The sequence below is a fragment of the Peromyscus eremicus genome, chromosome 15 (assembly GCF_949786415.1).
Source record: "Peromyscus eremicus chromosome 15, PerEre_H2_v1, whole genome shotgun sequence".
NCBI classification, from domain to species: domain Eukaryota; kingdom Metazoa; phylum Chordata; class Mammalia; order Rodentia; family Cricetidae; genus Peromyscus; species Peromyscus eremicus.
The window spans coordinates 23,811,764-23,839,763 of NC_081431.1; the positions used below are offsets into that span (position 1 = coordinate 23,811,764).

At 44.6% G+C, this 28,000-nt stretch overlaps 2 protein-coding genes across 2 annotated transcripts; one reads left to right on the forward strand and one right to left on the reverse strand.

Moving 5' to 3' along the window:
* Window positions 1-2,299: 2,299 nt before the first annotated feature.
* Window positions 2,300-21,445, forward strand: Sdhc (succinate dehydrogenase complex subunit C). The gene is made up of 6 exons (XM_059280816.1): window positions 2,300-2,370; window positions 8,107-8,163; window positions 10,346-10,447; window positions 14,291-14,352; window positions 15,605-15,768; window positions 20,709-21,445. Exons 1-6 carry the CDS (start codon window positions 2,351-2,353, stop codon window positions 20,811-20,813), a joined length of 510 nt encoding a protein of 169 aa, XP_059136799.1. The 5' UTR covers window positions 2,300-2,350; the 3' UTR covers window positions 20,814-21,445.
* A 2,241-nt stretch (window positions 21,446-23,686) lies between these two features.
* Window positions 23,687-27,995, reverse strand: Cfap126 (cilia and flagella associated protein 126). Its single transcript, XM_059280919.1, has 6 exons — window positions 27,896-27,995; window positions 26,575-26,760; window positions 25,498-25,560; window positions 25,222-25,302; window positions 24,444-24,620; window positions 23,687-24,096 (listed from the first exon to the last, which is right to left on the reverse strand). Exons 2-6 carry the CDS (start codon window positions 26,599-26,601, stop codon window positions 23,887-23,889), a joined length of 558 nt encoding a protein of 185 aa, XP_059136902.1. The 5' UTR covers window positions 26,602-26,760; window positions 27,896-27,995; the 3' UTR covers window positions 23,687-23,886.
* Between the last annotated feature and the right edge of the window lie 5 nt (window positions 27,996-28,000).

A 28,000-nucleotide genomic window follows, 5' to 3' on the forward strand; every position in this document is an offset into this window, starting at 1 on the left:
CTACTCTTCCCTCCTCTCCACCTCCAACTTGCTATGGAGGCAGGGATGACCTTTGAATTTCTGATCCTCCTATTTATAGGTCCTGAGTGCTGAGATTACAGGTGTGCACTACTGTGTCTGGCTTTATGCAGACACATAAAACCAGGGCTTTGTGAATACTAGGCAAGCACCCTACCAACTGAGCTACACCCCCAGGTTACTGCTTTCTACGTTTGTTTCTTTATTGACCTTGCTAAGGCTGTAAGTGTCTTCAGATCAACAGGTCAGTGTATTCTTGTATCTTTGAATCTCCCATAGCACTTTCACAGATTGGCAAAAAGTCAGTTGCACATATATGTTGAATAAAATTATTGTAAAAGACTTAAGCGATGGGGCTGGAGAGCTGGCTCAGCAGTTACGAACACGGACTGCTCTTCCAGAGGATGCAGATTGATTCCCAGAACCCACATGGCAGCTCACAGGTCTGTAATTCCAGTTCCGGGGCATCTGGTGCCCTCTTCGGGCCCCCTGGAGCTTCAAGCACACATGTGGTACACAGATATACAAAGCAAGTAAAACACCCATATACACTAAAAAAACAAACAAACACACAAACAAACAAACAAACAAAACAGAACTAAGGTAAAGAAGCATTCATTACATTTTATTGTTTTTGATTTTGAATACTGTTTATGTAGCCCAGGTTACCTGGAACTCAATATGTAACTGAGGATGACCTTGAACTCCTGATCCTCCCGCTTCTACTTTCTTAGTACTAGGATTGCATGTGTGCCACCAAGCCTGGGTTAGAGAGGGTTAGAGTTCATTATCAGAAAAGTGTATTTACTTGAACAATTTTCTATTCATTACATTAGCCTGTTTACTAATTTTTTAAAAGCTGTTTTTTTGTTTTCTTTTTTCCTGTTCACTAAATTTTTAAAAGCTGGGGTTTTGTTTGTTTTGTTTTTCCTGTCTCTGGAGGCTGGTCTCAAACTCATGACCCTCTTACTTCATTCAGCCTCCTAAGTGCTGGGACTACAGGCACCGCCAGGGCTCCCAGCATGAAACTTATTTTTTGAGGTATCCGGGCACTGAATTGTGTTGCAGCCGTCTTCAAGATCAAGAAATACTGCCAAAGAGCTTCTTGCAGACTCTTGCCCTGAATAGAGGGTTGGACGAGAGAACCTCTAAGGTCCCTTCCAGACCCTAAAGTCTACGAAAGGGCTTTCTTTGTCAAACGTTACAGAAATAATATTATTCATTTGATGCAGGGGGAAAAGCGAATTTGTGCTATTTAAATCCTGAAAGGAAAGAGGCAAGAGAGTGCTAAATATAAATGGGATCTGAATATTAATACAACCGAAAGAGATTTACAATAGAATAAGTCGCTCGGTCCCCTCCCCCCTGGCCCTTTATTCTTTCTCCCTCTGCCCCGCCACCCCACAGCTCCCAGGGTCAGGAACTTTGGCATTCTAGTTCATTCCTTTCTCACTTGCTCATTTTCTTTCCTCAGTTGAGACCGCTCTGCAACTGATTTCTGTCCTTGGATTCCTCAAAAACCGTTTATATACAGCACATATAAACCAAAGTGGGTTCTCCACGCCCCAGGTTCTTGTGGCTGTGGGTGTCACCCACATATCGCTGAAAAAGAAACAAGGGAGCCTTGTCTTTGGCCCGTGGGAGTTTGGTTCATGCAGCAGCTCAAGCCCTGGAATGGCCAGGCCTAATGGAGGTGGTCAGAGGAGGATCCCCGACCTTGAGAATAATGGTGTAAGGCCCTCTGACAGCCCCGCCGCACACGCCCTGCGGTCCAAATTGGGGTTCAATGTGCTTATCTCGCTGGGGATGTATAGCTTGAAAATATAGTGCTTGCTGACATCTCTTTAGGGCAGAAGAACCGTGAGGAAGCACTAAAGAACCAGAGGAAGCCCAAAGTAGCTTTTTCCTTGGGTGTCTCAGTCAGCTAGCCCGGAGATTTTTTAGGACAACTTGGAAAGGAAGGGGTTGAAGTGAGCTGCCGAAATCCTCAGTGAATAAACCGGGCCAAGTCGCTGTCCGGTAGGGGGAGCGGGACAAAATAAACCCGCGGGTGGGTGAATGCACTAAGGATGATCACGCGGCGATTGGGCCAAAACTTTGACCAACGACGCTAGAAACTAGCACGAGGGGAAAAACCGAAGAACCGAGAAAAATCGCCATCCACAAAGACCCGAGCCGCAAAACCCAGAGGAGGGAGGTCCCGGCCTAAAAAGTCTAGATTGTCACGTGACAGCCCCCCCCTCCCCGCCGGCTCCTCCGCCCGAGGGAGGGGACGCACGGGGTGCGGGGGGGGGGGGGGGTTGCGTCATTTCCGTCCAGGCCGGAACTCAAGATGGCTGCGCTCTTGCTGAGGTGACTTTAGCTTGGGGCTGGGAGTCCGTGCCTGCGACCCTTGGGGGACCTGCATCGGTCCCTCAGGGTGGTGACAGCGGCATAAGCGTGCGGGGACAGGGAGAGGACCCGTGGGTGTGCAGGCCGCGCCCCGGGGATCCTAGCATCCCCCCTCCCAACCCCCGGGCTCCGAAGGGCTTAGAGGTCACTTTGTATGGACCAGTGGCGCGGCTGTCACTCTTCCCGCTTCGCCCACGTCTAAAGCCTCTTCCCAACTTGCTCTTGTGGTCTCACCCAGGTCCGAGCCTCGAAAAACTAACTTGCAGATCAGTTGGCCCCTAGGCCTACAATTTTGGGAGGTGGGTGGGTTAGGGATTGTAGGGGGAGGGGCCCCTTGGTGCACCTAGTCTATGATGCTTCCTGACCCCTGGCAGGTCTGCTGCTGCAACGCGTGGGGACTGTCTGGCTTCCAAATGCATCCCTCCCGTGCCGGGGTTAACAGCAGCAGCCCGAGTGGGTCTGCCGCTGCCCAGAAAATTCACTTCGTTTTCATTCTGGTTTAGCGTTGTGATGGGGTGGGTATCCCCTCCTTCCTCTAAAAGCCAATTTTCTGTCCAGAGATATAGCCTAGATTTTCTTTTGTTCTTAATTCTTCACTCTTTAGGTGTCATTCCCAGAGCCTTTATTAGTTGTAAGGGCTAGTGCCCTTAGACACTTATGGTACAAATCCCAACACAAGTTTTGTGTCTGTCCTATTTTTGGAAGTTATTTGTTATGGAAAGTTAGCTTCAGTGCTGTTGAAATTCCAGTCCCTAATTCTCCCAAATGTGTTTTCATTTCTCTTTCCACTTCAGTCATACAGTATAAAAATAGAGGGATTCTGTTTAGTTTTTCTTTGTTACAAAGCGAGTCTTTGGGAATTTGGATCAGTCATCTTTATCCTTCATTTTCATTTGGCTGTGCATTTCCATAGGCATCTTTTCTCTGAGATAGGACAGGAACAGGTTTTCCAGAGCTTTGTCTAGCAATCCAAATTCTTTAACCGTCATGGAATGCTTTCAAATTCTTTTTTTTTTTTTTTCAGAGCTGAGGACCGAACCCAGGGCCTTGCGCTTGCTAGGCAAGCGCTCTACCACTGAGCTAAATCTCCAACCCCTATGATGTAGCACATGTTGGTGAACGTTAGGGCATGTTGGATGAATTAACATTTAGCTTGAAATGATCATATTGGTTCCAAACATTTCATTTTAGGAGTTTCAGGATTAGTGTTTAGAGTCTTCATCTTTGGGTTCTTCCTGGATTTAGCCAGACTCGGATTGCAAATGCTTGAAAAACAAATTACAGAAAACAATTTGAGTCCGTTACCCAACCAGCATTATACTGAGCCCATGTGAGTCAAACTGTAGGTATACCCTGCTGTAGTCTTCTGTCATTCAGATATTCATTCTCAGTCCAGCACTTACTGAGAATAGTTTGCTTCACCTTTGTCCCCATGTAGGCGTGTGATTGGTTGTATCTAGACTGCCCAGTGGTTATTTCTAAAGTAACTTTTTCCCATTGGTTGTGTTTGGACTGCACATAGGTAGCACGCGGGGCCCCGGGCCCCCCCCCTTCCTAAAACCATGTGGTATGACATTTATGGAACATTTAAATTATATTGGCATTATAAGTAATAGAGAAATTATTGAAAGGATAGGACAGTGTGCAGAAGACATATGTAAAGGCCACACCATTTCACATAAATGACTTTATCAGCTGCCTGTGAAGGCTCACCCCAGTAGTCTCAGCACTTAGGAGACTGAGACAGGAAGGGTTGCTGTAAGATTGAAGCCAGCCTGGGCCACAGAGTAAGATCCTGTCGCAAAACAAAACGCTTGCTTCTAGCTATAACCTTTTACAATTTTTTCCCCACTTTTCTTTATTGTGGGTGTGGGTGGGTGCGCATGTGCCGTGGCTTGTGTGTAGAGGTCAGAGGACAATTGTGAATCCTAAGGGTCCAGCTAAGGTTGTCAGACTTGATGGGAAGTGCCTTCGCTCTCTGAACCCTCTCACTGGCTCCTAGCTGTAACATTTTAAGCTCCGTTCCCAGCATAGAAAGCCTTTTCAGAGTTTCTGGTTTCACATGAAAGATGAGGATAGGTACCTGCTTTCATATTTCAAATGAAGTTATGGAGTTTCTACAGCTTGCTTCTGAGGGGCCTTGTGAAAAGCTTACATTGGTATTTGGGAAACAATAGCACTAGACAGAGCATGCGATAGATTCCAGCCCACATCTGCAAACTCTTGCTGGGTAGCTGAGTGACTGGGCCTAGCTTGGTGTGAGGAATGTGTGCCCTGCAGCTTGGAAGACAATTCAGTTGATTTAAAGAGATTTGTTCCCACTTCTTTCTAAGAGCCCTGGGTATACAATGTCTGCATTCACCTCTTGCCTCCAAAGGGAAGAGAGAGAACTGAAGAGGGTTGGTTGGATTTTTCCCCTCAAATAATGGCCCCTTCTGGTGCTCTGTTGTAGAGCATAAGGCTCCTGAATTGATTGTGCATGTAGTATCAGTGATGTAATGGACATCATAAACCCATTTAGAAAGTTATTGGATCTTTTAGTTTGTTTTCTTTTATTTTTTGAGACAGAGTTTCTCTGTGTAACAGCTCTAGCTGTCCTGGAACTCGCTCTGTAGACCAAGCTGGACTCAAACTCACAGAGATCTGCCTGCCTCTGCCTCCTTAGTGTTGGGATCAAAGGCATGTGCCACCACCGAACGGCTAGATATCTAACTCTTAAACTATTAGATGCAGGGTTTTAAAATTTTTAAAATAAATTACCCAATGCCCTAACTGGCCATCTATTGTCATCAGATTGGTGACTACCCTAATTGTCACCAGAGAGCCATTATCTAGTAACTGATGGAAGCAGATGCAGAGATCCACAGCCAAGCACTGGGCTGAGCTCTGAGAGTTCCCCTGAAGAAAGAGAGGAGGGATTGTATGAGCCAGGGGGGTCAAGGCCATGACAGAGGATCCCATAGAGACAGCTCACCTGATCTCCTGTGAGCACATGGACTCTGGACCAACAGTTAGGGAGCCTGCATGGGACTGACCTAGGCCCTCTGCATATGTGTGTGTCTGACTGTTGTGTAGCTTGGCCTGTTTGTAAGGCTCCTAGCAGTGAGATCAGGACCTGTCCTTGGTGCTTAGCTGGCTTTTGGGAACCTGTTCCCCATGCTGGATTACCTTACTGAGCCTTTATGCAGGGGGAGGAGCTAGGTCCTACCTCAGCTCTCTTCAAGCCCATGGGAGGCCTGCCCCTTTCTGAATGGAGACAGAGGAGGAGTGGATGGATAGGGAAGGGGGTAGATGGAAGTTGGGGGAGGGAGCAGGAGAGGAGGAAGGGAAAACTGGTCAGTATGTAAAATAAAGGAAAAAAGTTATTAAACAAATAAATTACCCAGGTAAGATATACTATTCATTTGTTTTTGGTTTTTTTGGTTTGGTTTTTGAGACAGGGTTTTTCTGTAGCTTTGGCTGTCCTGGAACTCACTCTGTAGAGTGACCTCAAATTCACAGAGATCTGACTCCTCTGCCTCTCGACTACTGGGATTAAAGGTGTGCCACCACCCTGCCCAGATTGTTGGATCTTAAAGAGCTCTTATATCTCTACAGTGCCTTGCACATAGTGAATAACTAGTTACATAGAATTAACATAGGTGAATGTTTTGACTTCTAGAACTTCATTGTGGTCACCTTCTTAAATGCTTTGGAAGTGTTGGCTGGAATTTTGAGATTAAAGGGTGTGTTGTTGTTGAATGTTTTTCCTTTTTCACTTTCCTTTTGGCTTTTTGGACAAGGTCTTGATATACTTCTGGCTGGCCTGGAAATTGCTGTTTAGACCAGACTGGCCTTGAATTTACAGCAGTCTTCCTGTATGTCTTCCTGAATGCTGGGATTACAAGCCTGATTACCTGAGTAATTACCTGAGTTTGATCCCAGGATCCACATGTTGGAAGGAGAGAAGAAACTCCTTGCAAGTTTTCTGATTCCCACATGTGTGTTGTGGCATGCACCATCACACAAAATAAATAAAATGTAATTAAAATGTTTTAAATTATTGTGGTTAATGGTATGGGTGTTTTGCCTGCATGTATGTCCATGTACCACATGTGTGCCTTGAACCTTCAGAGTCCAGAAAAGGGCATTGGGTTTCCTGGAACTGACTTTGTACAGTTAGTCGTCTTCTTCCATCCTCAAGTGGGCCTTGTGGGATTGAACTCAGGTTGTCAGGGTTATGTAAAGTGCTTTTATCCACTGAGCCATCTCCCCAGCTCCAGATGGTAGTTTTTGAAATGACCTAGCTTAATATCAGGACTGTCCATCCTCAAATCCCTTGTTCTTCAAAATTTAATTCACCCATTTGGAGCAGGTCTCTGCCATCCATAAACTGTGTGCTTCCCGCTGTCAATTACTTACCCTGGCTTGTTCGTTTCTGCAGTGCTGGGATTAAACCCAAAGCCCCACCCTTGAATGTTAGGCAAGCACTTTACCACTGAGCTATTAAAGCCCGCTGCCCACCCCTATTTAACCACTTCCTGTAAGACCTAGCTTTAAAACAACAACATCCCGGAGACAAACATGGAATCCTAGCACTTGGGAGGTGGAAGTACTTTAGCTACATAGTAAGTTTTGAGGCCAGCCTAAACTACATGAGACCCTGTCCTAAAAAACACACAGCAAATTTGTTTCTGTATAATATTTATTGGCTCTCATTCTCTCGCCTAGTATTTGTGTTCATTTAAAAGTTTATTTGCATTTGTAGGTAATATTTCTGATTAGTCTTTACTTAGAGTTGTAGCTTTAATTTTTTTTTTTTTTATTAAGAGAGGATCTTGTAGCACATGCTGACCTGAAAATTGCCATCCTCCTGTTTCAGCAGCACAGCTACTAAAATTATAATCTTTTTTTTTTTTTTTTTCTTTTTGTTTTTTCGAGACAGGGTTTCTCTGTGTAGCTTTGCATCTTTCCTGGGACTCATTTGGTAGTCCAGGCTGGCCTCGAACTCACAGAGATCCACCTGGCTCTGCCTCCCGAGTGCTGGGATTAAAGGCGTGCACCACCACTGCCCGTCTTAGAATTATAATCTTATTACCATGTCCTACTTAGTTATATACAGTCTGTCCTCCCCCACCCCCCATCCTTCCCTCCTGCCCTTCCTTCGTTTCTTCTTTTTTGAGACAGGGTCTTGTGTAACCCAGACTGGCCACAAACTCAGTATTTGCTGAGGCTGTTCTTGAATGTCTAACCCTTCTGCCTCTGCTTACCAAGTGCTAGGAACACAGGTGTACCCCCATGCCTGCCTTCAGGTTGTAGTTTTTCAGCCAGAAACTAGGAACACTGTGCTTACCTCTGATGGTTTTGTTGCTGGAGGTTGAACCCAGGGTCCCGTGTCGTTAAGCATACATTCTACACTGAATTATACCCTCAACCCTCATTTCGTTTTCAGTCAGTCTTACACATCTCATATAATACAGAGGAGCCAGGCATGATGGCTCATCCCTTTAATCCCAGCACTCGGGACACAGAGGCAGATGGATCCCTGATTTCGAGGCCAGTCTGGTCTGCAGAGCGAGTTCCAGGACAGCCAGGACTACACAGAGAAACCTTGTTTCACAAGCTAGAACTATATAAATAATAATAATATAGTACAAAGGTGGGCAAGTTGATATGCTGCTGTTGGTCTCTAAATTTGTATTTTTGAATCTCTTGCAGACACCTTGGCCGTCACTGCCTCCGGGCCCACGTTAATTCTCAGCTTTGTCTCAGAAAGTAAGTTTTGAACTCTATTGTTGTGGAATATTCCCTTACACTGTGTGAACATGTGTCACTGTGATTGGTTTAATAAAAAGCTAAACAGCCAGTAGCTAGGCAGGAAGCATAGCAGGGACTTCTGGACAGAGAGCTCTGGGAAGAAGAAAGGCAGAGTCTCCAGCCAGACGTTGAGAAAGCAGGATGGGCAGTACAGAGTAAAGGTGACTGGGCCACGTGAATAAAACATAGATTGAAAGATACGGGTTAATTTAAGTTATAAGAACTAGTTAGAAACAAGCCTAAGCTGTAGGCCGAGCTTTCATAATTAATAATAAGTCGTTTTTTGTGAGCTAGTGGCCCAAAGAAAAAATCTGTCTACACACTATGAATATTTTATATTATTAACTCTTTTCCTCATGAAGAGGCAGTAGAAATCTGGGTGTGATGGCACGTGCCTTTAGTCCTTGCACTCTGGAAGCAGAGGCAGGTGGATCTCTGGGAGTTTTATTTTTTCCTGCTAAATATTTATTCCTAGTTGTTGACTTCAATAGTTGCCTTCAATATTTTTTTTTTAATTTATTTATTATATATACAGTGTTCTGACTACATGCCAGAAGAGGGCGCTAGATCTCATTACAGATGGTTGGGAGCCACCATGTGGTTGCTGGGAATTGAACTCAGGACCTCTGGAAGAACAGCCAGTGCTCTTAACCGCTGAGCCATCTCTCCAACCCTTCAACAATTTTTTTTAAAGATTTATCTTGGAAATATCAAGTACCTTATACTTTCAGAAAATACATAAGAATAGTACATTTTTGGTTCTTGGTGTTGTGCAACATGTCTTGTTTTTTGAGTAAGTCTGGCAGTGTTGTGCACCATGGTGTTGAGCTTCCGTGATCCCCTGTGTAATCCTCTGTTGTGCTGGCATTATAGACACTCCCTGCCATATCTGGTGTGGGAAGTCCTATGCTCATTTCATCCAGGTTCGTCAACTGCTGACATTTTTGCTTGCTTATATAACAGGATAATATACAAGCATAGTCATTACAATTAAGAAACTGACCGATGAACGCTTATCTGATACAGAGCTGATGTTCGAATTTTCTGTTTGTCCCAAATGATGTACTTTATAGAACTACAACCTTTTCTTTTCCTGCAGCCAGAACCTAGTCAGGCTCATAAATGCACTTAGCTGTCATGTTTTCCTTTTGCTTTGATTTTTTTAGGGTTGGATTTTGTTTTGTTTTGAGACAGGGCTTCATGTAGCTTAGGCTAGTCATTGAGCTTGCGGTGTGGATAAGGATGATACAGAACTCCTGATCCTTCTGCTTCAACCTAAGTGCTAGGATTGTGAACTCTTTTGCTTTTGAGTCAGTTTCTCTTTGTAGCCTAGGCTGGCCTCGAACTCCCAGTCTTCTTGCCTCTGCTGGTGTGTGCCACCTTATCTCTTTATGTTCTTTCCTTTTTTTTTTAAATTTTAATTTTATGTGTATGGATGTTCTGCCTGCATTTTTGTCTGTGGACTACATTTATTCAGTGTGGACTACATTTAGTCAGTGCCGAGGAGGCCAGTTGGATTGCCTGGGACTGGAGTTACTATTGTGAACCACCATGTGGGTGCTGGGAATCAAACTCGGGTCCTCTGGAAGAGCAGCCTCTGCTCTTAACTTCTGAGCCATTTCTATACCCTTATCCTTTCTTTAAAATATGTGTGTGTGTGTGTGTGTGTGTGTGTGTGTGTGTGTGTATTACTTATTAATGTGTGTGTGTGATGGGGCTCGTGGGTGTGCAGGTGGATGTCAGAAAACGTCTTGTGGGAATGGTTTTCTCCTCCTACCATATGCGTCCAGGGAGATCAAATTCAGATCACCAGATTTGTCAGCAAGCACCTTTCCCCACTGAGCAATCCTGATCCAACCCTACCTTAAAAAAGACATTTTAGGGGACTAGAGGGATGGCACAGTGTAAGAGCTTGTACTGTTCTTGCAGAGGACCCAAATTAGTTCCTAGCACACATATTGGGTAGCTAACACCTGCCTGTAACGCCAGCCCTATGGGATCCAACACCTTCTTCATGCCTCCTCAGGCATCTGCACTAACATACACATGACCCACAACTAAAAATAAAACTTTAAAAATATACTTTTTGCTATGTAAAATGTGTACTTTAGTCCTTTTTGAACCTCTTGTTTTATTTTAGTGCTGTTCCTTTGGGAACCTCAGCTAAGGAAGAGATGGAGCGGTTCTGGAATAAGAACACGAGCTCAAACCGTCCTCTTTCTCCCCATATCACTATCTACAGGTAAGGGCCCTGGAGCGGGATGGTCTAGAGTTGGCCTTATTTTACTTTTTCTAAGTATCTTATTGAATACAGTACCCGGGAGCAGTGGGCGGGGCAGTGATGACAGTTGGCCTACATTAGCATGCAGCTTCTTAACCTGTGGGTTGTTGGTGGCAGGAAGAGTCTTGAAACAAGTCGGCAACAAGTAAAAGATTTCTGAATGCACAGCTGCCGAAAAGAAAATTCAAACGCAAAAGTTCATGAGTCTGAGGTGTTGCTGGTATTGCCTGCCTGCTACATTGAAGATTTCACTGCAGCCTTGGTTCTGAGCACACAGCACACACACTTTGTACTGTACATTGCCATCACACCACACAACACTGAACGCTGTCTACAACACCTCTGCTCAGATTTGAGGCTGTGGTATGTTTTGTTTTATATTGTAGTGTTTTTATTACACGTACAAAGTGTTCTGTTCTTGGAGAAACCTGATGGCTTAGTTATGGAAAACTGACTTTTAGTACTTTTCTACTGTGATTCCTCAGCATATAAGTGTCAAAATCTTTTAGTATTGGAATGTATTATGCTAGAATGTTTGAGCTCAAAAATTTCTGTTTGTAGTCCAGACATGGTGACACATGCCTTTAATCCCAGCACTCGGGGAGGCAGAGGCAGGCAGATCTCTATGAGTTCGAGGCAGGCCTGGTCTACAGAGTGAGTTCCAGGATAGCCAGGCTGATCCACAGAAAAAGCCTTTCTCAAAAAACCAAAAAAATGTTTTAAAAAAATTGCTGTTTGAGGCTGATCAAGGTGGTTCACTTGGGGTGTTGAGGCAGGAGGATCAGGAGTTTAACCCTGTCCTCAACTACATAGCAAATTCAAGGCCAGCCTGAGCTATAAAAAAAAAAACACATAAATTCATACTTTTGCACTTCTGTTGGAAATGTGACTCCTTTTGTGAAGCAGAAATTACGTTCTCAGGCTGAGAAGATGGTTCGGTAGGTGGAGGATCTTCGCACTAAGCCTGACGACCTTTGATCCCACACGGTGGAAGGACAGAGCTGACTCCCAGAAGTTGTCCTCCAATCTGCATTGTGTACCATGATACACTAAATTAACAAATGAAATATTTGAAAATAAACAAACATGTTAACAGAGGCTGGGTTCTTTTCTTTTGGTTCTAGGGGAAATCCATTTCTTTTTGCAGTTTCTAGCTTCTAGGGGCCACGTGACTTTCTAATTTATTTGTTTATTGGTGTTTTAGACAGAATCTTACATAGTTCAGGCTGGCTTCAGACTCGGTGTGTAACTGAGGCTGACCTTGAATTTCTTGTCCTGCTTCCACCTTCCAGATACTGAATTACAGGTTGAGTGCCACCACCCTTGTATTATTGCACATACCCTTTAGATTTCCTCTGTCTGTAGGGCAAACCTTGCTTTCTTTCAAGGATTCCTGTTTTACACAAAAGTTACACTCTTTTACAGTCATTGTTTACTGTGATGCTCAAATTGTTCTAGCAGTGGCTACTAGAAGTTCTTCAGTATGGCATCAGTATTGGAGTGTTAGATGTGCTCATTCCTACCAGCACATCATTGACTTTAGGTCCTCTCGTTGGATAGAGCTGAGATATATACTGTGTTTGCAGTCATGTGTGTGTGTGTGTGTGTGTATTTATACATACATGTTTATGTTTGTTCATCTCTTGTGTTTAGAAGTAGAGGTGCTAGCTGATTTTGTTGTTGTCTTAGAGAATCCCTGTAGATCTTTTTACAAATTAAGAATAGATAAATAAGCACTAATTCAGCGAAACATCTTGAGCTTTGCTGCCCTCTTTCCTTGGGTTCCTGCCAGGGGATACTGGCCATTTTTTTAACCACCTCCACAAATACCACAACCCTTCAGGATTTTTTTCCAACTCAGATTCCAGAAATAATTTTAATTGTAGAAATTGGGCATTGTACCCTAACAGAAGGTTAATACGTGATCTTAGTAAATGGTGAGAACCTGCCTCAAAAATGAGAGAGGGTAATAAAAAAAAAAACCATTTTTTTAGAAAAAAAGGGTTGGGGATTTAGCTCAGTAGTAGAGCACTTGCCTAGCAAGCGCAAGGCCCTGGGTTCGGTCCTCAGCTCCGGAAAATAAAAAAATAAAAATAAATAAAAATAAAAATGAGGGGGCTGGAGAGATGGCTCAGAGGTTAAGAGCACTGCTTGCTCTTCCAAAGGTCCTGAGTTCAATTCCCAGCAACCACATGGTGGCTCACAACCATCTGTAATGAGATCTGGTGCCCTCTTCTGGCCTGCAGGGATATGTGCAGACAAAACACTGTATACATAATAAATAAATAAATCTTTAAAAAAAAAAAAAAAAAAAAAAAAAAAAAAAAAAATAAAAATGAGAGAGGGAGTTGGAAGGGTAGGATTACGAGGATGGAGATAGTTCTAAATAAGCCTGGACTTTCTTCACAAGTCATTTGAAAAAAATAACATTAGGTCCAATTATGGAACTTTGTATGGAAAAAGAAACAGCAGGGTCTGTTTCCTAGATAATATGTCAAGGAAGGATGTGAAGTAGCTAACATCGTACTTTTTTCTGTTTCTTTATTTTTGGAAACAGAGCCCTACATCGTCAGACTGGCCTTCAACTGTTGTTTGTTTTTGAGGCAGGTCTCACTGTCGCCCTGAGGTCACAGGCTTGAGTCACACAACAGCATGTTTGCTTTCTCGTTGTATCAGCTCTGATTGGTCTAATTGGTACCAGTATGGGGGTCCTGGGTGAAGAGTCAGAGTTGTATTGTTTCCTCTTCCAAATGGTAGCAGTGATTCGCTTTTGTAAAATCAAGGGATAACTTTTAAAAAATATTGTTATTTGATAAATGAGTGGTTTTGTTGTTGTTTTGCATATATATATGTACACCACCTGCATGCCCTGTGCCCACAGAGGCCAGAAGAGGGCGCCAGATGCCCTCGAGCTGGGTTACAGGTCATGGGTGCTGGGAACTGAATCTTTGACCTTTGTAAGAAGAGCAAGTGTTCTTAACTGCTGAGCCATTTCTGCAGCCCCAAGAGATACTTTGTATTTTTACTTATTTATTTACTTTTGTTTTGTTTTTTGAGACAGGGTTTCTCTGTGTAGCCCTGGCTGTCCTGGAACTCACTCTGTAGGGCAGGCTGACCTCAAACACAGAGGTCCGCCTGCCTCTACCTCAAGACTGTTGGGATTAAAAGTGTGCGCCACCACATCTGGCTTTTTTTTTTTTTTTTTTTTTTTTTTTTTTTTGCAGTGGATCCAACCCAGGGCCTCATGCGGGATACATAAGCATTCTACCTCTGTGCTGTGTTCAGTCAAATTTCTTTCTTTCTTTTTTTTTTTTTTTTTGGAGACAGGGTTTCTCTGTGTAGCTTTGCGCCTTTCCTGGAACTCACTTGGTAGCCCAGGCTGGCCTCGAACTCAAAGAGATCCGCCTGGCTCTGCCTCCCAAGTGCTGGGATTAAAGGCGTGCGCCACCACCGCCCAGCTGTTTTTTGTTTTTAAGTATTTATTTTATGTGTGTGAATGCTTTGCCTGTGTACATTTGTATATACCAAATGTGTGCTTGATCCCTCAGAGGTTAGAATGCTTGACAGATCCGCAGAACTGGAGTTAGAGATGACTGTGAGCCACCATTCAGGTACTGGGAACCAAACTCAGGTCTTCTGCAAGAATAGCAAGTGCTCTTAACCATTAAGCCATTTCTCCAGCCCCAAATGATTTTTTTGTTTTTCTTTTTTTTTATTTTTAAATTATGTCATCCAAACCAAAAAACAACCAAACAAAAAACCCTGCCATCTTTTTAAAAATTGTCTTTGTATGTTTCTTTGTAGTTGGTCTCTTCCCATGACAATGTCCGTTTGCCACCGTGGAACTGGTATAGCCTTAAGTGGAGGTATGTATCTATATTCACACACACACACACACACACACACACACACACACACACATTCACATGCACATGCACACACAGATCTTTGTGTGCATAAAGGGATCTTTGAAGAACTGCTGTTTCTCTGACTCTCATCCCTGCCTCCTTTGCACCTCAGCAACCTGATTTAGAGTGAATGTAAGTCCTTTAAGCTTGGCCTTTCTCTTTCTTTCTTTCTTTTTTTATTTTATTTTATTATTATTATTATTATTTTTTTTTTTCGAGACAGGGTTTCTCTGTGTAACCTTGGCTGTCCTGGATCTCGTTCTGTAGCCCAGGCTGGCCTCGAACTCACAGAGACCCTCCTGCCTGCCTCTGCCTCCCGAGTGCTGAGATTAAAGGCGTGCACCAGGACCACCCAGCGATTTTTTTTTTTTTTTTTTTTTTTATGTTTACAAGTGTTTTTCCTATACGTATGTGTATGTACTGTGTGCATGCCTAGTGCCCAAATTGGCCAGGAGAAGGCATTGGCTTCCCTAGATCTGGAGTTGCAGATGAACAACCACGTGGTTCCTGGAAAATGAACCCAAGTCCTCTGGAAGTGCGGCCAGTACTCTTAACTGTTGAGCCATCTCTCCAGTCTACGTGTTTTATAAGATACATTTTTATTTTTATACTTTTAATTATGTGTATGTATTTGTAGGGAGTATGTACACATGAGTACAGGCACCCTTCCTTGGAGCTGGAGGTGTTTAATCCCCTTGGAGCTGGAGTAAAAGGTGATGTCAGCTACCCAGTGTGGTTTTGGGGAACCAAACTCAGGTTCTCTGCTACATCAGTATCACTTGTAACTGCTGAGCCATCTCTCCAGTCTCCCATCCATGCTTTTATGTGGTGCTGGTTTCAAACTCAGGGCTTGTATATGTGAGTCAAGCATTTTGGCAGCTGAACTACATCCCGACTTAACTTTTCTCTATTTCCAAGTGGTTTAGAATTATATCAGGTAGCCAGAGGTGTGTGGGGGGTGTGTGTGTGTGTGGGGGTGTATGCCTTTAATCCTGGCACTTTGGGAGGCAGAGGCAGGTAGATCTCTGTGAGTTCAAGGCCAGCCTGGTCTACAGAGTGAGTTCCAGGAAAGGCGCAAAGCTACACAGAGAAACCCTGTCTGGAAAAACCAAAAAAAAAAGGGAATTGTATCAGGCGTCAAGAGCTTCCTAGAACCTAGTTTAACACATTACATTACTTGTAATTAATGGGACGCTTGCTTTTCTCTCAGGGGTCTATCTTTTTGGCCTGTCTGCACTGCTGCTTCCTGGGAACTTTGAGTCTTATTTGATGTTTGTGAAGTCCCTGTGCTTGGGGCCAGCAGTGATCCACACAGCTAAGTTTGTGCTTGTCTTTCCTCTCATGTACCACGCATGGAATGGGATCCGACACTTGGTAAGTTTCCTGGATAAAGAGGGTGGGAAGGCTGGGGGGTCCTCCCCCCTGTTTCTAGGTTTACTGTTCTTTTACCTTTGCCTGTCCTCCCACCCCCGCTTTTGATACTGGGCTCACTGAACCCAAGGCCCTTGCACATGCAATAGCTCTAACTGTAGAGTTATTGTCCTTTTCTTGTTGAGACAGGGTATCTCACTATGTAACCCTGGCTGACAGGAATATGCTGTACAGACCAGAATGGCCTTGAATTTGTGGTTGTCCTCCTGACTCTGCATCCTAGGTGCTGGGATTATAAGCATGAGCACCACACATGGCCCAACCTTGTCTGTCTGTCTGTTTTTAATTTTATTATTTATTTATTATTCATATTGTGGTCCGGGGGCTTGAACTCGGGTTGTGAGGCTTGACAGCAAGTACCTTTTCCTGAGCCATCTCGCCAGCCCTCTAGTACCATTCTTAAGGCTAATTGTACTGGATCTTTACTCAAGTCCTTTTGGGGAAAGCTAAACGAGGCCCCTCCCGAATTCCTTTATGAGTATGTGTTAGGCCAGTGCTGAAAGGGGTCATTGTGAATGTTCCCACTTTTAAGAGACATATAATTATTAAAAGACCCTTGAAACCAGATCTGGCAAAGAAGACATGCCTATTAGGTAACTATGAACTGGTGCCTGCAAATTGTCAAGCACTATTCTTGACACTGGGAATTTAATTATGAACGAGATAAGCAGTTACTGCTTTCAATGTAACATTCCTTTCCACCCAGAGTGACAAATCTGGTTAGATTTGAGTATATCAGCTTTCGTTTTCCTCACTTTAGATTGTACTGAGTAACTGGAGAGAGTGAGAGCAAACACAAGCTAGGTGCCAACGAGTCCAGCCAGGGTGGTTGTGTGCTTGTTGTCATGGTTTGTTAGTGTGCTACTGGGAATTGAACCCAGGATCTTGTGCATGCTAGACAAGCACTCTACCACATAGCTATATCTCCCATCCTTTTTTTTTTCACACTTTTTACCAGTTTAAAATTGATTTTTATTTTCATTTGTATGGGTGTGTTGCCTCCCTGCATGTCTGTGCACCCACCATGTGCATGTTTGTTGCCTGTGGAAACCAGAAGAGGATGTGGTTATGTGTAGTTGGACCTTTTCGTCGGATCCACCAGCTCCCTAGTAATGACACAGAGACTTATTAATTATAAAAGCTTGGACATAGCTTAGGCTTGTTACTAACTAGCCCTTACAACTTAACCCATTTCTATTAATCTACGTTTTGTCAAGTGGCTTGTGGCTTTACCTGTCCTTCAGCATATTTTGTTCCCTCTGTGTCTTCTGGCAACCCCATCTTTCTTCTTCCCAGCATCCTCTGTGTCTGGCTGTCCCACCTATACCTCCTGCCCAGTTAATGACTGTTTAGCTTTTTATTAAACCGATAAGAAGATGCCTTGGCAAAAACACATCTTCACAGCGTGCAAAGAGATTATTCCACAACAGTTATGAGATTATTCCACAACCTTGAGGGTGCTGGGAACCAAACTTGGATTCATTGGAGGAGCAGGCAGTGCTCTGAACACTGAGCTGTCTCTCCAGCCACTCCTTTTTTTTTAAATAATTTATTTATCTTTATTTTATGTGTGTTGGTGTGAAGGTGTCATATCTCCTGGAACTGGAGTTACAGACAGTTGTAAGCTGCCATGTGGGTGCTGAGAATTGAACCCAGGTCCTCTGGAAGAGCAGTCAGTGCTCTTAACCGCTAAGCCATCTCTCCAGCCCACCCACCCCCCTTTTTTAAAAGAAGGTCTCATGTAGTCAAGATTGACCTCAGACTCACTATTTAGCCAAGAATGACCTTGGAATTCTTATTCTCCCAACTCTAACTCCAAATCTCCGACTGCTGGGATTTTGTAGGTTAGTGCTACCATGTCTGGTTTATTTATTCTTGGCTTTTTGAGACAGGGTCTCATAAAACCTAGGTTGGCCGTAAATTTGCTGTGTATCCAGGACTGGCTTTGAACACACCCAGATTACTGTTATATTTTCAGACAGGGCTTTACTCAATTGCCCAGGCTGCCCTGGTCCTCACTCTGTAACCAGGTTGGCCTTGAATTCATCATCTTCCTGCCTGGCAGGTCTGAGCATTGTAAGAGTTCGTGTTTTGTGATCCCTACTCTTATGTCCTTCTCCAAGAAATAGTTAAAATGTATTTTTCCAGTCTTCCATTATTTCTGAACCCAAGCAAAATGTCAGTTGGATGCTTTTGCCTTAGTTTGTTTGACCTTTTATAATCTCCACATCAGAGAGAGCCTCAGAGACAAGCATTTTCTGGATTTCAGTCTGGTCCAGTAGACAGTTGAATGAAAAAAAAAAGTGAGAGACTAAGTGATCTATTAAATTAAGTGTATTTATCAAGTGTTCCCTGGAGCAATGTTCAGTGATTTGAAGTGACTTTTATTCCTGAGGGAGTCAGTGGAAAGAAAAGGAAGTTTCGTTAATGGCTTTCGACTCCACAGAACAAAGCTCTGTGAAGAAAATCAGCTGAAGGCTTCACATCCTGGCTCAGGCAGGGGCTTATTTCTGTCTGTTTCTGTCTTAATACGAGTTGGACTTAGGGATCACCTAGCAATCCTAGAACTCAGGCTTTTTGCCCTGGTTCCTGTCCATTCTGATAATCTCTTTGTTGAGATAAGTGAGGCATCTAAAGGCTTTATTAAGCCCTAAATCTGCTTTTAAGTTTTTCTTCTAACAAGCACTAGCTCTGGGTGCAGGTCAGGTTTTAACTGTTTGCCATGAAATTGTATGTCTTAGCAGTTGCCTGGCTGGAAGGTCTGCTAGGACGGGGAAGTGGTATGGTTGTAAAGGAGATGTAGACCTTTGACCTACCTTCTAGAGGCTTCTCTTGCCACTACTGCCCAGCAGGACTCAGTGTCTCATGAAGCACTGTGCCTCTGTGAGCAAATCTGCTTCACACTTGATGACATCTAGGTGGAAGCTAGCTGGGCATTGAGACCAGGGGATCCTCTCACCTTGATTTCTTCCTGGGCTTCCTGTGGTATTTGTCTGCAGTGACTCCTGATTCAGTCAGTTTTATAGTCAGACTGTGGAGGTTCATGTGTTAGAATGTGTTGAGGCTGCTTTTGTGTGCTAAGTGTGAAACCTGAATACCACTTTTTGCCCTAGAGCAGTGGTTTTCAACCTGTGACCCGTAGTTTCTCATATTGTGGTGACCACCCCCCCAACCATAAAAGTATTTTATTGCTATTTCATAAATGTAATTTTGCTACTGTTATGAATCATAATGTAAATAACTGATAAGGAGGCTACCTGATAGGTGACAGGTTGAGAACCACTGCCCTAGAGTGTTCATACCCTTAGGGAGCAAGAGAATCTAGAGTTTGGGTTTTTTGGGTTTTTTTTTTGTGCTGGAGGTCTAATTCAAGTTAGCACATAAAAGGCAAGTGCTTTTATACCCTCCCCACCCCCCCCACCCCCGCTCTTAGGGAGGTTATAGTTAAAAAAAAAAAAAAAAAAAAAGTTTGAGAGCCAGGCATGGTCCCAGCTGTTTAGGAACCTGAGGTTGGAGGATCTCTTGAGCCTAGGAATTCGAGTGTATTCTAGGTCAATATAGTGAAGTCCTGGATGGGAGAAAATGGAAGAAAAAAGAAAGAAATTGTAAGTTAAGATTCTGTTGGGGTGGTGGTGCATGCCTTTAATCCCCTGCTCAGGCAGGCAGATTCCTGTGAGCTTGAAGCCAACTTACTTTACTTAGAGAGTTCCAAGCCAACCAGGAATATATAGGAGGTCATGTCCAAAAGAAAAAAAAAAGAAAAAAAAAAAGGCTGGGCAGTGGTGGCGCACGCCTTTAATCTCAGCACCGGGGAGGCAGAGGCAGGCGGATCTCTGTGAGTTCGAGGCCAGCCTGGTATACAGAGTGAGTTCCAGGTCATCCTGGGCTACACAGAGAAAAAAACCAGGGCGGGGGGGGGGGGGGGGAGGGAGAGGGATTTTTAAATGAGGGAGATACAGCTCAATTGGTAGAGTGCTTGCCTAGCATGTACAAAGCCCTGGGTTTGATCTCCAGCACACATAAACTGGATACTGTAATCCTAGCACTCAGAAGGTGGAGGCAAGAGGATCATAAGTTCAAGGTTTTCCTTGGCTACCCGATGAATTCAAAACCAGCCTGGGATCCATGAGATCCCATCTCCAAAGAGAAGGAGAGAAGGCATTAGTTCTAGGTCCCAGAATATAGTCTGTAAAATATCAGTCCTTGAGGATGAGCTCACCAAAGAACTCCATGATTGACTCTACTGGAGAGTCACAGACTGCAGTAGTAAATTGCTTGAGAAACTTGGAAGTTATGTGTTTACCAAATTCTTAGAACCACAGAACTTCACCACCTCCACATAATGCCTTACACTGTGCAGAAATATGTTTGGGCCAGACATGGTGAATGCCTGTAATTCCAGCACTTGGGAAATTTAAGCAGGAGGACCTTGGGTTGTGCTCACCCTGAGCTACATGGTGAATTCTATGCTAATCTGGATTATACAACATGATTCTATGTCAGAAAACAAAACTATGTTTTGAAGGAATAGCTTTCCAGAAACATTGATCTACATGTGCTCTCATGTCGGGGAGGATATGTGCACAGTCTGGAAGCTTTTGTATGAAGGGCCCTTGGCATTGTGGAGATCATCACCCAGTCTCTACCACATGAGGGGACTTGATTGTCAGTCATTGGGGAAGTGGGTGGTAGGTACTGTGTTGTGACTTTTAGAAGAGTGAAATTGGGGCATAGGGATGTTAGTACTTTTCTCTGGAATCCCATAGAAGGCAGGTACCCATTCAGCAGGTAGATTTCTGAGAAAGGAATTGTGAGAGAGGCCGGGGTTCTAATTACTGAAAATAAAACTAAAAACTTTCCCCTCTTTTTATTTTTCCCTACAGATGTGGGACCTAGGGAAAGGCCTGGCGATCCCCCAGGTGCAGCAGTCTGGAGTGGCTGTCTTGGTTCTTGCTGTGCTGTGCTCTGCGGGGCTGGCAGCCATGTGAAGAGCTGAAATTCCAGCATGGTCCTATACATTATCACACTGATTTATGTTCCTGTTTATCACTCTTGTCTCCATCCACCAAGGTTCCCCCAGTTTGTGTAGATGCCATGAGTTTCAGATCCCGTTGGAGCTCAGTAGAGAAGCTTGAAGAACCGTAGTAGTAGAGAAAGGTCCTTCTCCCTGGGTCCAGGAGCCCTTACTCCCTCTCCACGTTTGATTCTGATTTGTGCTGAGGGTCGGCTTTCGACTCCTTCTTGCTGAGAAAGTGGAAACAATGCCAGTTCTGTGGCTGCCCTGGGTGCCACTGCCTGTGGGCTGCTGGCTTAAAGGACAGTTCTGTTCATTGGTCTGCTCAGGCCTTTAGCACCCACACAGTGTGACTGAGAGAAGAGAGATGGAGGTGGAGGGATTTGCCCTGTCCAGCTAGAGGGAGATAAAGAGCGAGTTGGATCTTGGAAGCTCATGCTTGGGGGAAAAGATATACAGCTTTTGATGGATGAGGAAGAGCCAAAAAATTGTATTTTCTGTTCTTTCTGTTTTTCACTTCTAATAAAAACACCTTTAATGTCATGTTTTCTAATCTAAATTCTTGTACCATCTTCTTTGGAAACGATTAAAATACTGCTCATTTCATGTTTGACTCTTTGGAATTTAGTGAGGGTTAGTAGAAAGGATCTCATTTCTGCCCTTTCCTTTGGGTCTTGGACATTTACACCCTCCAGAATGACCTTTCCTAGGAGAGAAATAGTTTGTTCCACAACTGACCACTGGAGAAAAATTGAGGTAATCACATACAAGTAGTGAGAGATTTGGGTACTACGAGGAAGCCTCAGAAAAGAGTAAAGAGGGGGCAGCTAAGCATGTTGAGAGCTGTTTTTTGGTTGGTTGGTTGGTTGGTTGGTTGGTTAGTTTTTGAGCTCAGGTTTCTCTTTGTAGCCGTGGCTGTCCTGGAACTTGCTCTGTAGACCAGGCTGGCCTTGAACTCACAGAGATCCGCCTGCCTCTGCCTCCTGAGTGCTGGAATTAAAGGCGTGTGCCACTACTGCCCAGCTCTGTTGAGAGCTTTTAAGGTCTTACACAGGGTCCCATCCCATCCTGTGGATAGCTAGTTATATAACTCATGGTACAGTTCAGCAAGTATTTCATTTAAGGACACCTGGCGCCAGTGGAGGTGATAGCTAAGGGCTAATGACTTACAAAGGCAGATTTGGGCAGTGAGGTGGGGTTGGGGGCGACTAGTAGAGAATTTTTTAAAGTGGAACAGAGTGTCAGAATCCCAGAAAATATATGTAATAGGAAAACTTACTATTTGACCCCTACTAGGACCCTGAATCTTTAGTAGGAGTGCTATGTTTATGGTGCTGGGGGTCAAAGTCAGGTCCTGTACATGTTAACAAGCACGGTATCACAAACTAGTCCCCCAGCTCAGAGTGCTATCTTGATACGTTTATCCAGCTCTGGAATAAAAGATTCATCTTGGGACTAGGTATTTGGCTCCACGGTAGAATGCACAGAGCCTGTGGTTCGGTCCCCAGCACCAAGAAAAACTACTCCAGATCAGTCAAAGCAGTGGACTGAGGAATGATGTGGCCACTGAACAGGAAGACAGCGTGAACTCAGCGCTAGGGTGGGATGGGGTGGGGTGGGGTGCTGCTTTAGTAGTCTCTTGAAATCTTCTGAGAAAGGGCCTCACCATGCATCCTTGGTGGACTGGCCTGGAACTTTAACCCAGGCTACCTCCAGCTGGTGCCATCTTGTCTCACTGCGCGATACCACCACCCTCTGCTCTCGGCCATCTCTACCCTGATCCCCAGGAGTCACTTCCCCCCTTTCTCTAGACGGGCCCTGGGGAGTCTTTTGTGGGGCTAGGGATTGAACCTAGGGTCCCATTCATGCTAGGCAAGCACAGCCATAGCCCCAGCCCCCAGGCCTTACCAAGTTAAGGCCAGACAGACGGATGATCTTCCTGCTTCAGTCCCCCAAGTAACTGGAATCACAGGACTGTGCCACCACATCTGACTATCCTGGGAGGTCGTGCAGAGTTCCTCCAGCTCGAATCGGCTGTCTTCCAGGTTGTCAGTGTTCATGGGGAACCACCTTTGGCTTTAGACTTGGCAAGGGCATTCAGCTTAACCAGTGCCAGCAAGATGCACAGCAGGGGCAATGGTTAATAGATTTGGAGGCTGGGAAACGGATGTGGACTTCTTGAGTGTTTTGATGGCTTCTTAACCATCCAGTGATGGAAGGGGAAGTGGAGCACCCTGGCTTTTTTCATTTTCTACTTACGAGCTGGTCTGTCCGAGATAGCTCAGTGGGTATATATATGCTTCAGCCGCCAAGCCTGACGACCTGAGTTCGATTCCCAGGATCCACGTTGCAGAAGGAGGCAACCAACTCCCACAGTTGTCCTCTGACCTCCACAAGCTTGAGGTCCATCTACATATATTCGTTAAGTAAATGGATAAACATAAAAAGTTTCACAGGCTCTACTAAACAACTGTATTTGTGATTTTGAAGATATTGGTTGTACAAAGTTCGGTTCTCTGAGGGTTTGCCCTTACGTGATGCAGACTAGCTTCCTCTTGGTCAATGCTGAAGTGTAACTGATATTCTTAATAAAGACCTGCTTGCCAGGTGGTGGTGGTGTATGCCTTTAATCCCAGCACTCGGGAGGTAGAGGCAGGTGAATCTCTGTGAGTTCTAGGCCAGCCTGGTCTACAGATTGAGTTCCAGGAAAGTCAGGGCCACACGGAGAAACCCTGTCTGGAGAAACAAACAAAAAGACTTGCCGTCCTTTTCCCTGCTCTCTTCCCCAGCCTTCCCTCTATGGATTGCAATGACAGTCATAGAACGAGGAGAAAACCCAGGTCAGTAAAAGATTCAACAAACAATGTTTATTCGCCCAAATTTGCCTTTACTCCTGGCCCATCGTTTCTCTGCTCCACGTTTCTGAATACAGAGGGTCTTACTTATTTCAGTCAGTCCCTAAAATGTCATCTCAGCCTCTTCCCCTGCAGAGATGCAGCTTTGCATGTCTGGATCTCGGCTAGACTAGGACCTACCTGCTTGGTATTCTAACACGGGCTTGCAGGTAGGGTCTTGGGAGAGTTAATGGGAGTTTGGGGACCTGGTGTGTGACCTGCAGAGGGGTGTGAGCTTTGAGTTTCTTCTGCGTCATCGCCATCAATGGTCGGGGAGCTGGGAATTATGGTCGGATTTGCTGCTTGCTGTACAGTCTTTGTGACAGATTTCTTCTGTTTCTTCTGACAGTCAGGGTTATGGGGCTGTTGGGGTTAGAGTGGAAAAGATGATCATATTTCTTGTTAGGCCTAGATAGTTCCCAGTCATCCTTAGAATCTGACTCCCTTTCTTCCTACCCCATGGGCAGAAGGTCAAGGTTCGGCCAAGAATAGTTCAATTTAACCCCCCGTCCAGACTGTTTTCTACCGGGGTTAGGGGTGTGGAACAAGATGGCTTTGTTTTGTTCCTTTAGACTTTAGTGATTAGAGATTAGACAGCAGAAGACAGAATTGGTTAGAGGTCCCTCCCCTTGCTGGATTGGCATAACAGTTTTGAGGTGGAAAAGAAATGGAGACAGTAGGGGTTTGGGTTAGATGGGAAGGCTAGATACCTTGCCTAAGATTTCCGGACGCAGCCCATTAGAGGCATTGAGTAGATCAGGATTCTTCTTTATCCATTTGGTGAGAGAGGCAGCAGCATCCGTGGTGCGGGAGGTCAAAGTCACCCGAGCAGGTGGTACCTTCAGGGGCATTTGCCAGGTGCCCATGAAGGAACCCCAAGGACTTGCCTAAAAGAAAAAGGGAATGCTCAACAGATCCTCCTGGCTGCTGAGTGTCTGCCTGGCAGGGCTTGCTCACCTCACATCCATTCTGCCCCTTTGGCATCTTAATAATGAAACATCTGAAGGGATCATCTCCCCTCCTCCTCTCTTCGGCCAGCTACGATGGATGCTGTTTTTTAGCCCATTTCCTTCCAACATAAAATTTTGCATTCTTAGACTAAGTGTGACAAAAGAGTCCCGTGCATAAATATTGTCATCTGAAAACATTGTTTATATATTCATCATTTTCAGGACTTCCATTTGCTAAGCCAGCTCTGTCCTGGTGGACAAACTGGATAGAACATTGGGGCACTCACAAATTGGACTTCAATTTTCTATGTAGTGACTGCAGCTCCGTTTTTATGCATCAGCTCTTTTTGTTTTGTTTTGACACAGCATCTCTGTATATAGTCCTAGCTGGCCTGGAATTCACTCTGTAGACCAAGCTGACCTCAGACTCACAGAGATGCTCCTGCCTCAGCCTTCTGAGTGCTGGGACTAAAGGTGTGCACCCCCACACCTGGCTAACTCTTCCCTTTTTGATATGAATGGGCATTGCGAATCTCACCTTGGAACGGGGCACTGAAGGCAGGAGATGACCTCGATCGTTGGCAATAATCTGAGTGTAGCCTTCATGGCTGGTGATTCTCTGTGGTGGGGGTGGGAAGAGAAGTACTTGAAGTCAAAGAGGGAGGAAAACGGTGTCTGAGGGGCTTGGAGTACAGTCTGAGGGGCACGGGAGAGGAGAAGGTGGACCATTAGAGGGCTAAAGGAGCTAGGTGACAGGGAGGCCATGAGGCCAGTCACCATAGACTGGCCTTGGAGGGCACTGAGCTCAGAATACCTCTTTTGTTGGCTTGGCAGGAGACCAGTTCTGCAGGTACTTGGGTGAGAAAGCTTTTTCATACTGTGGAGAAAGAGGAGAGTTCCTGTGAGACTCAGAGTCTTCAAGCCCATGAAATGGTGACAGTTCTCTTTAACTGAAAACCAAAGGCCTCAACAATTATATGAACTCTAACTCATTGTGACAAGGGGATATATATAGGGAGGAAGAGATTTTAAGGGAGGGGGAACTAACTACAATACCTACACACACACACACACACACACACACACACACACACACACACACACACGAAGAAGAAGAAGAAGGAGGAGGAGGAGGAGGAGGAGGAGGAGGAGGAGGAGGAGAAGAAGAAGAAGAAGAAGAAGAAGAAGAAGAAGAAGAAGAAGAAGAAGAAGAAGACACTAAAATTTGAATTCTAAGCGAACAAAATGTTTTCTCCAAAAAAAAAAAATCCAAAACTGTGTAGACAGGGTCCCATTTTCAAGCTCTGGCTGGCCTGGAACATCCTATATAGACCAGGCTGGCCTCAAATTTTCAGTGATTACTTTGCCTCCTTGTCCTAAGTAACTAGGATTGCAGGTATGTAGCACAATGGTCAGATTTGTGTGTCTGTCTGTGTGTGTGTGAGGGGTGGGGGTCTCATGGAGCTCAGGCTAGCTTTGGACTCAGTATGTTAGTTAGCCAAGGATGCCTTGAGCACCTGATTCTCCTCCTGCCTCCAAAGTCCTGGGATCACTGGGGAGTACCTCTACACTTGCCTCAGGTACTATATCTTCAATTTTAAACAAATTAGGGACAACTTTCATGTAAATAGCTATGACTTTGTTATTTGACTTACAAAGCCTAAAAGGTGTACTCTGGCCTGTAAAAATAAAATCAATGCCTTCTGGCTTACACTCTACAAACTTAACTCAGGTCCTTTTTGCTTGTTCCTGGACCCTCCCAACTCTGAGGTGAAACGCCACCTCAACCCACTCAGCATCTGTTTAGGGATCTGAATCTGATGGAGGGGGAGGCCCAAAGGTAGAATCCGGAAGGTAAAATCAAATGTTAGGGCGGAGAACGAGAACTTACCTGGTTGGCACTGTAGTTAGTGGCCATGATCCTGTCCTGTTTACACTTGTTGCCTGGCAACTACAGAAGCGCGGCCTTCTGGGAGTACCTCCCAATCAGCAAGGGTGGCCTACCTTCCGTGGCTCACACTGCCCCCTTCCTTTCTCTCTGAAAGTTGGGTTCCTTTTCCTTTTAGAGTGTGGAGGACTGAATAAACATTAAAAAAAAAAAAAAAAAAAAAAAAAAAAAAAAAAAAAAAAAATGAGCTGAGAAGCAGCTGCCTCTTTCCCCAACATGTTAGCCCTGCTTCAGAATTTCCAGGTTGTCTCTGAATGACAGCTTCACCTATGTAAACAAGCTTTGGGACACCAGGAGCTGAGTTTGTGAGACACTGTGGTATAATGAACTAACTGGAGAACTAGAAACAGGGCCGAGTCCTTAGTCAACATGGTATTATATGGCTTAAGCCGCTGGTTTCCCTTCGATCAACAGCTCTCGTCACATATTGTAGAGATGACCTGCTTTGCACAGTGTAGGATAACGTGAATGAAATATCTAGATGCTGTAAACGCACTGTGGGAACCGAACACAGCCAAGACACTGTCTACAGATAACAGAGGCACCGTGCTTAGGAAGCCACCAACTTGTGTGCTCCCAGAAGGAAATGTATGTCTTGTCCTTCGTCCTTAAATGACTCCTCCATCATGGTCCAGTCACAGAACCCAGGAACATAGGTTCATGGTGTTGGCTGGGATATTGCAAATTGGGACCTAGGGCAGGAACCTGAGCAGGGATGATGAAAGTCTAAGACTAAAGTACCAGGTTTGGGAGGATGGAGTGATGGCGCCCAAACGTACTAGCTAGAAAACTAAGAAATGCTCTGAGACACATCTACTTTTCTGTTAAGCAGATCTACTCATCTACTAGGGTGTTAGAACTAAAGAGCGCTTGTCAGTTATATAGTCTCGAGTTTTTGGGTTTTTTGTTTTAGGTTTTTTTTTTTTTTTTTTTGGTTTTTCGAGACAGGGTTTCTCTGTGTAGCTTTGCACCTTTCCTGGAATTCACTTGGTAGCCCAGGCTGGCCTTGAACACACAGAGATCCGCCTGGCTCTGCCTCCCGAGTGCTGGGATCTAAAGGCGTGGGCCACCACCACCCAGCTTTTTTTTTTTTTTTAAAAAAGAAAATAAGTTGTCCAAAGAAATAGATACTTCAGAGCCAAGTATGACTGTGCATGCCTGTGATCCCAGTATCCAGGAGGCAGAGGCAGGAGGATCTCAAGTTCAAGATCAGCCTGGGTTACATAGTAGGACCCTATCTTAAAAAAATAAAGGAGGGACTCACGAGGCCCCACTCCTCTCTGGGGCTATATAGGCAGTTAACAGTGGCTGGGGGAGGGGCTCACATGGCCCCACCCTTCATGTGGAGCCAGTGGCAGTTAATGGTTTC

What these genes read in the sequence shown, in the direction of transcription:
- Sdhc (XM_059280816.1), top strand. Translation starts at nt 2,351, where the DNA reads ATGGCTGCGCTCTTGCTGAG. An exon ending in TCTCAGCTTTGTCTCAGAAA is followed by an intron (nt 8,164 to 10,345) that starts GTAAGTTTTGAA and finishes GTTTTATTTTAG; the next exon opens with TGCTGTTCCTTTGGGAACCT. An exon ending in GGAATGGGATCCGACACTTG is followed by an intron (nt 15,769 to 20,708) that starts GTAAGTTTCCTG and finishes TTTTCCCTACAG; the next exon opens with ATGTGGGACCTAGGGAAAGG.
- Cfap126 (XM_059280919.1), bottom strand. Translation starts at nt 26,601, where the DNA reads ATGGCCACTAACTACAGTGCCAACCAG. An exon ending in CTAACTACAGTGCCAACCAG is followed by an intron (nt 25,561 to 26,574) that starts GTAAGTTCTCGT and finishes CTTTCTCCACAG; the next exon opens with TATGAAAAAGCTTTCTCACC. An exon ending in GTCCGGAAATCTTAGGCAAG is followed by an intron (nt 24,097 to 24,443) that starts GTATCTAGCCTT and finishes TAACCCCAACAG; the next exon opens with CCCCATAACCCTGACTGTCA.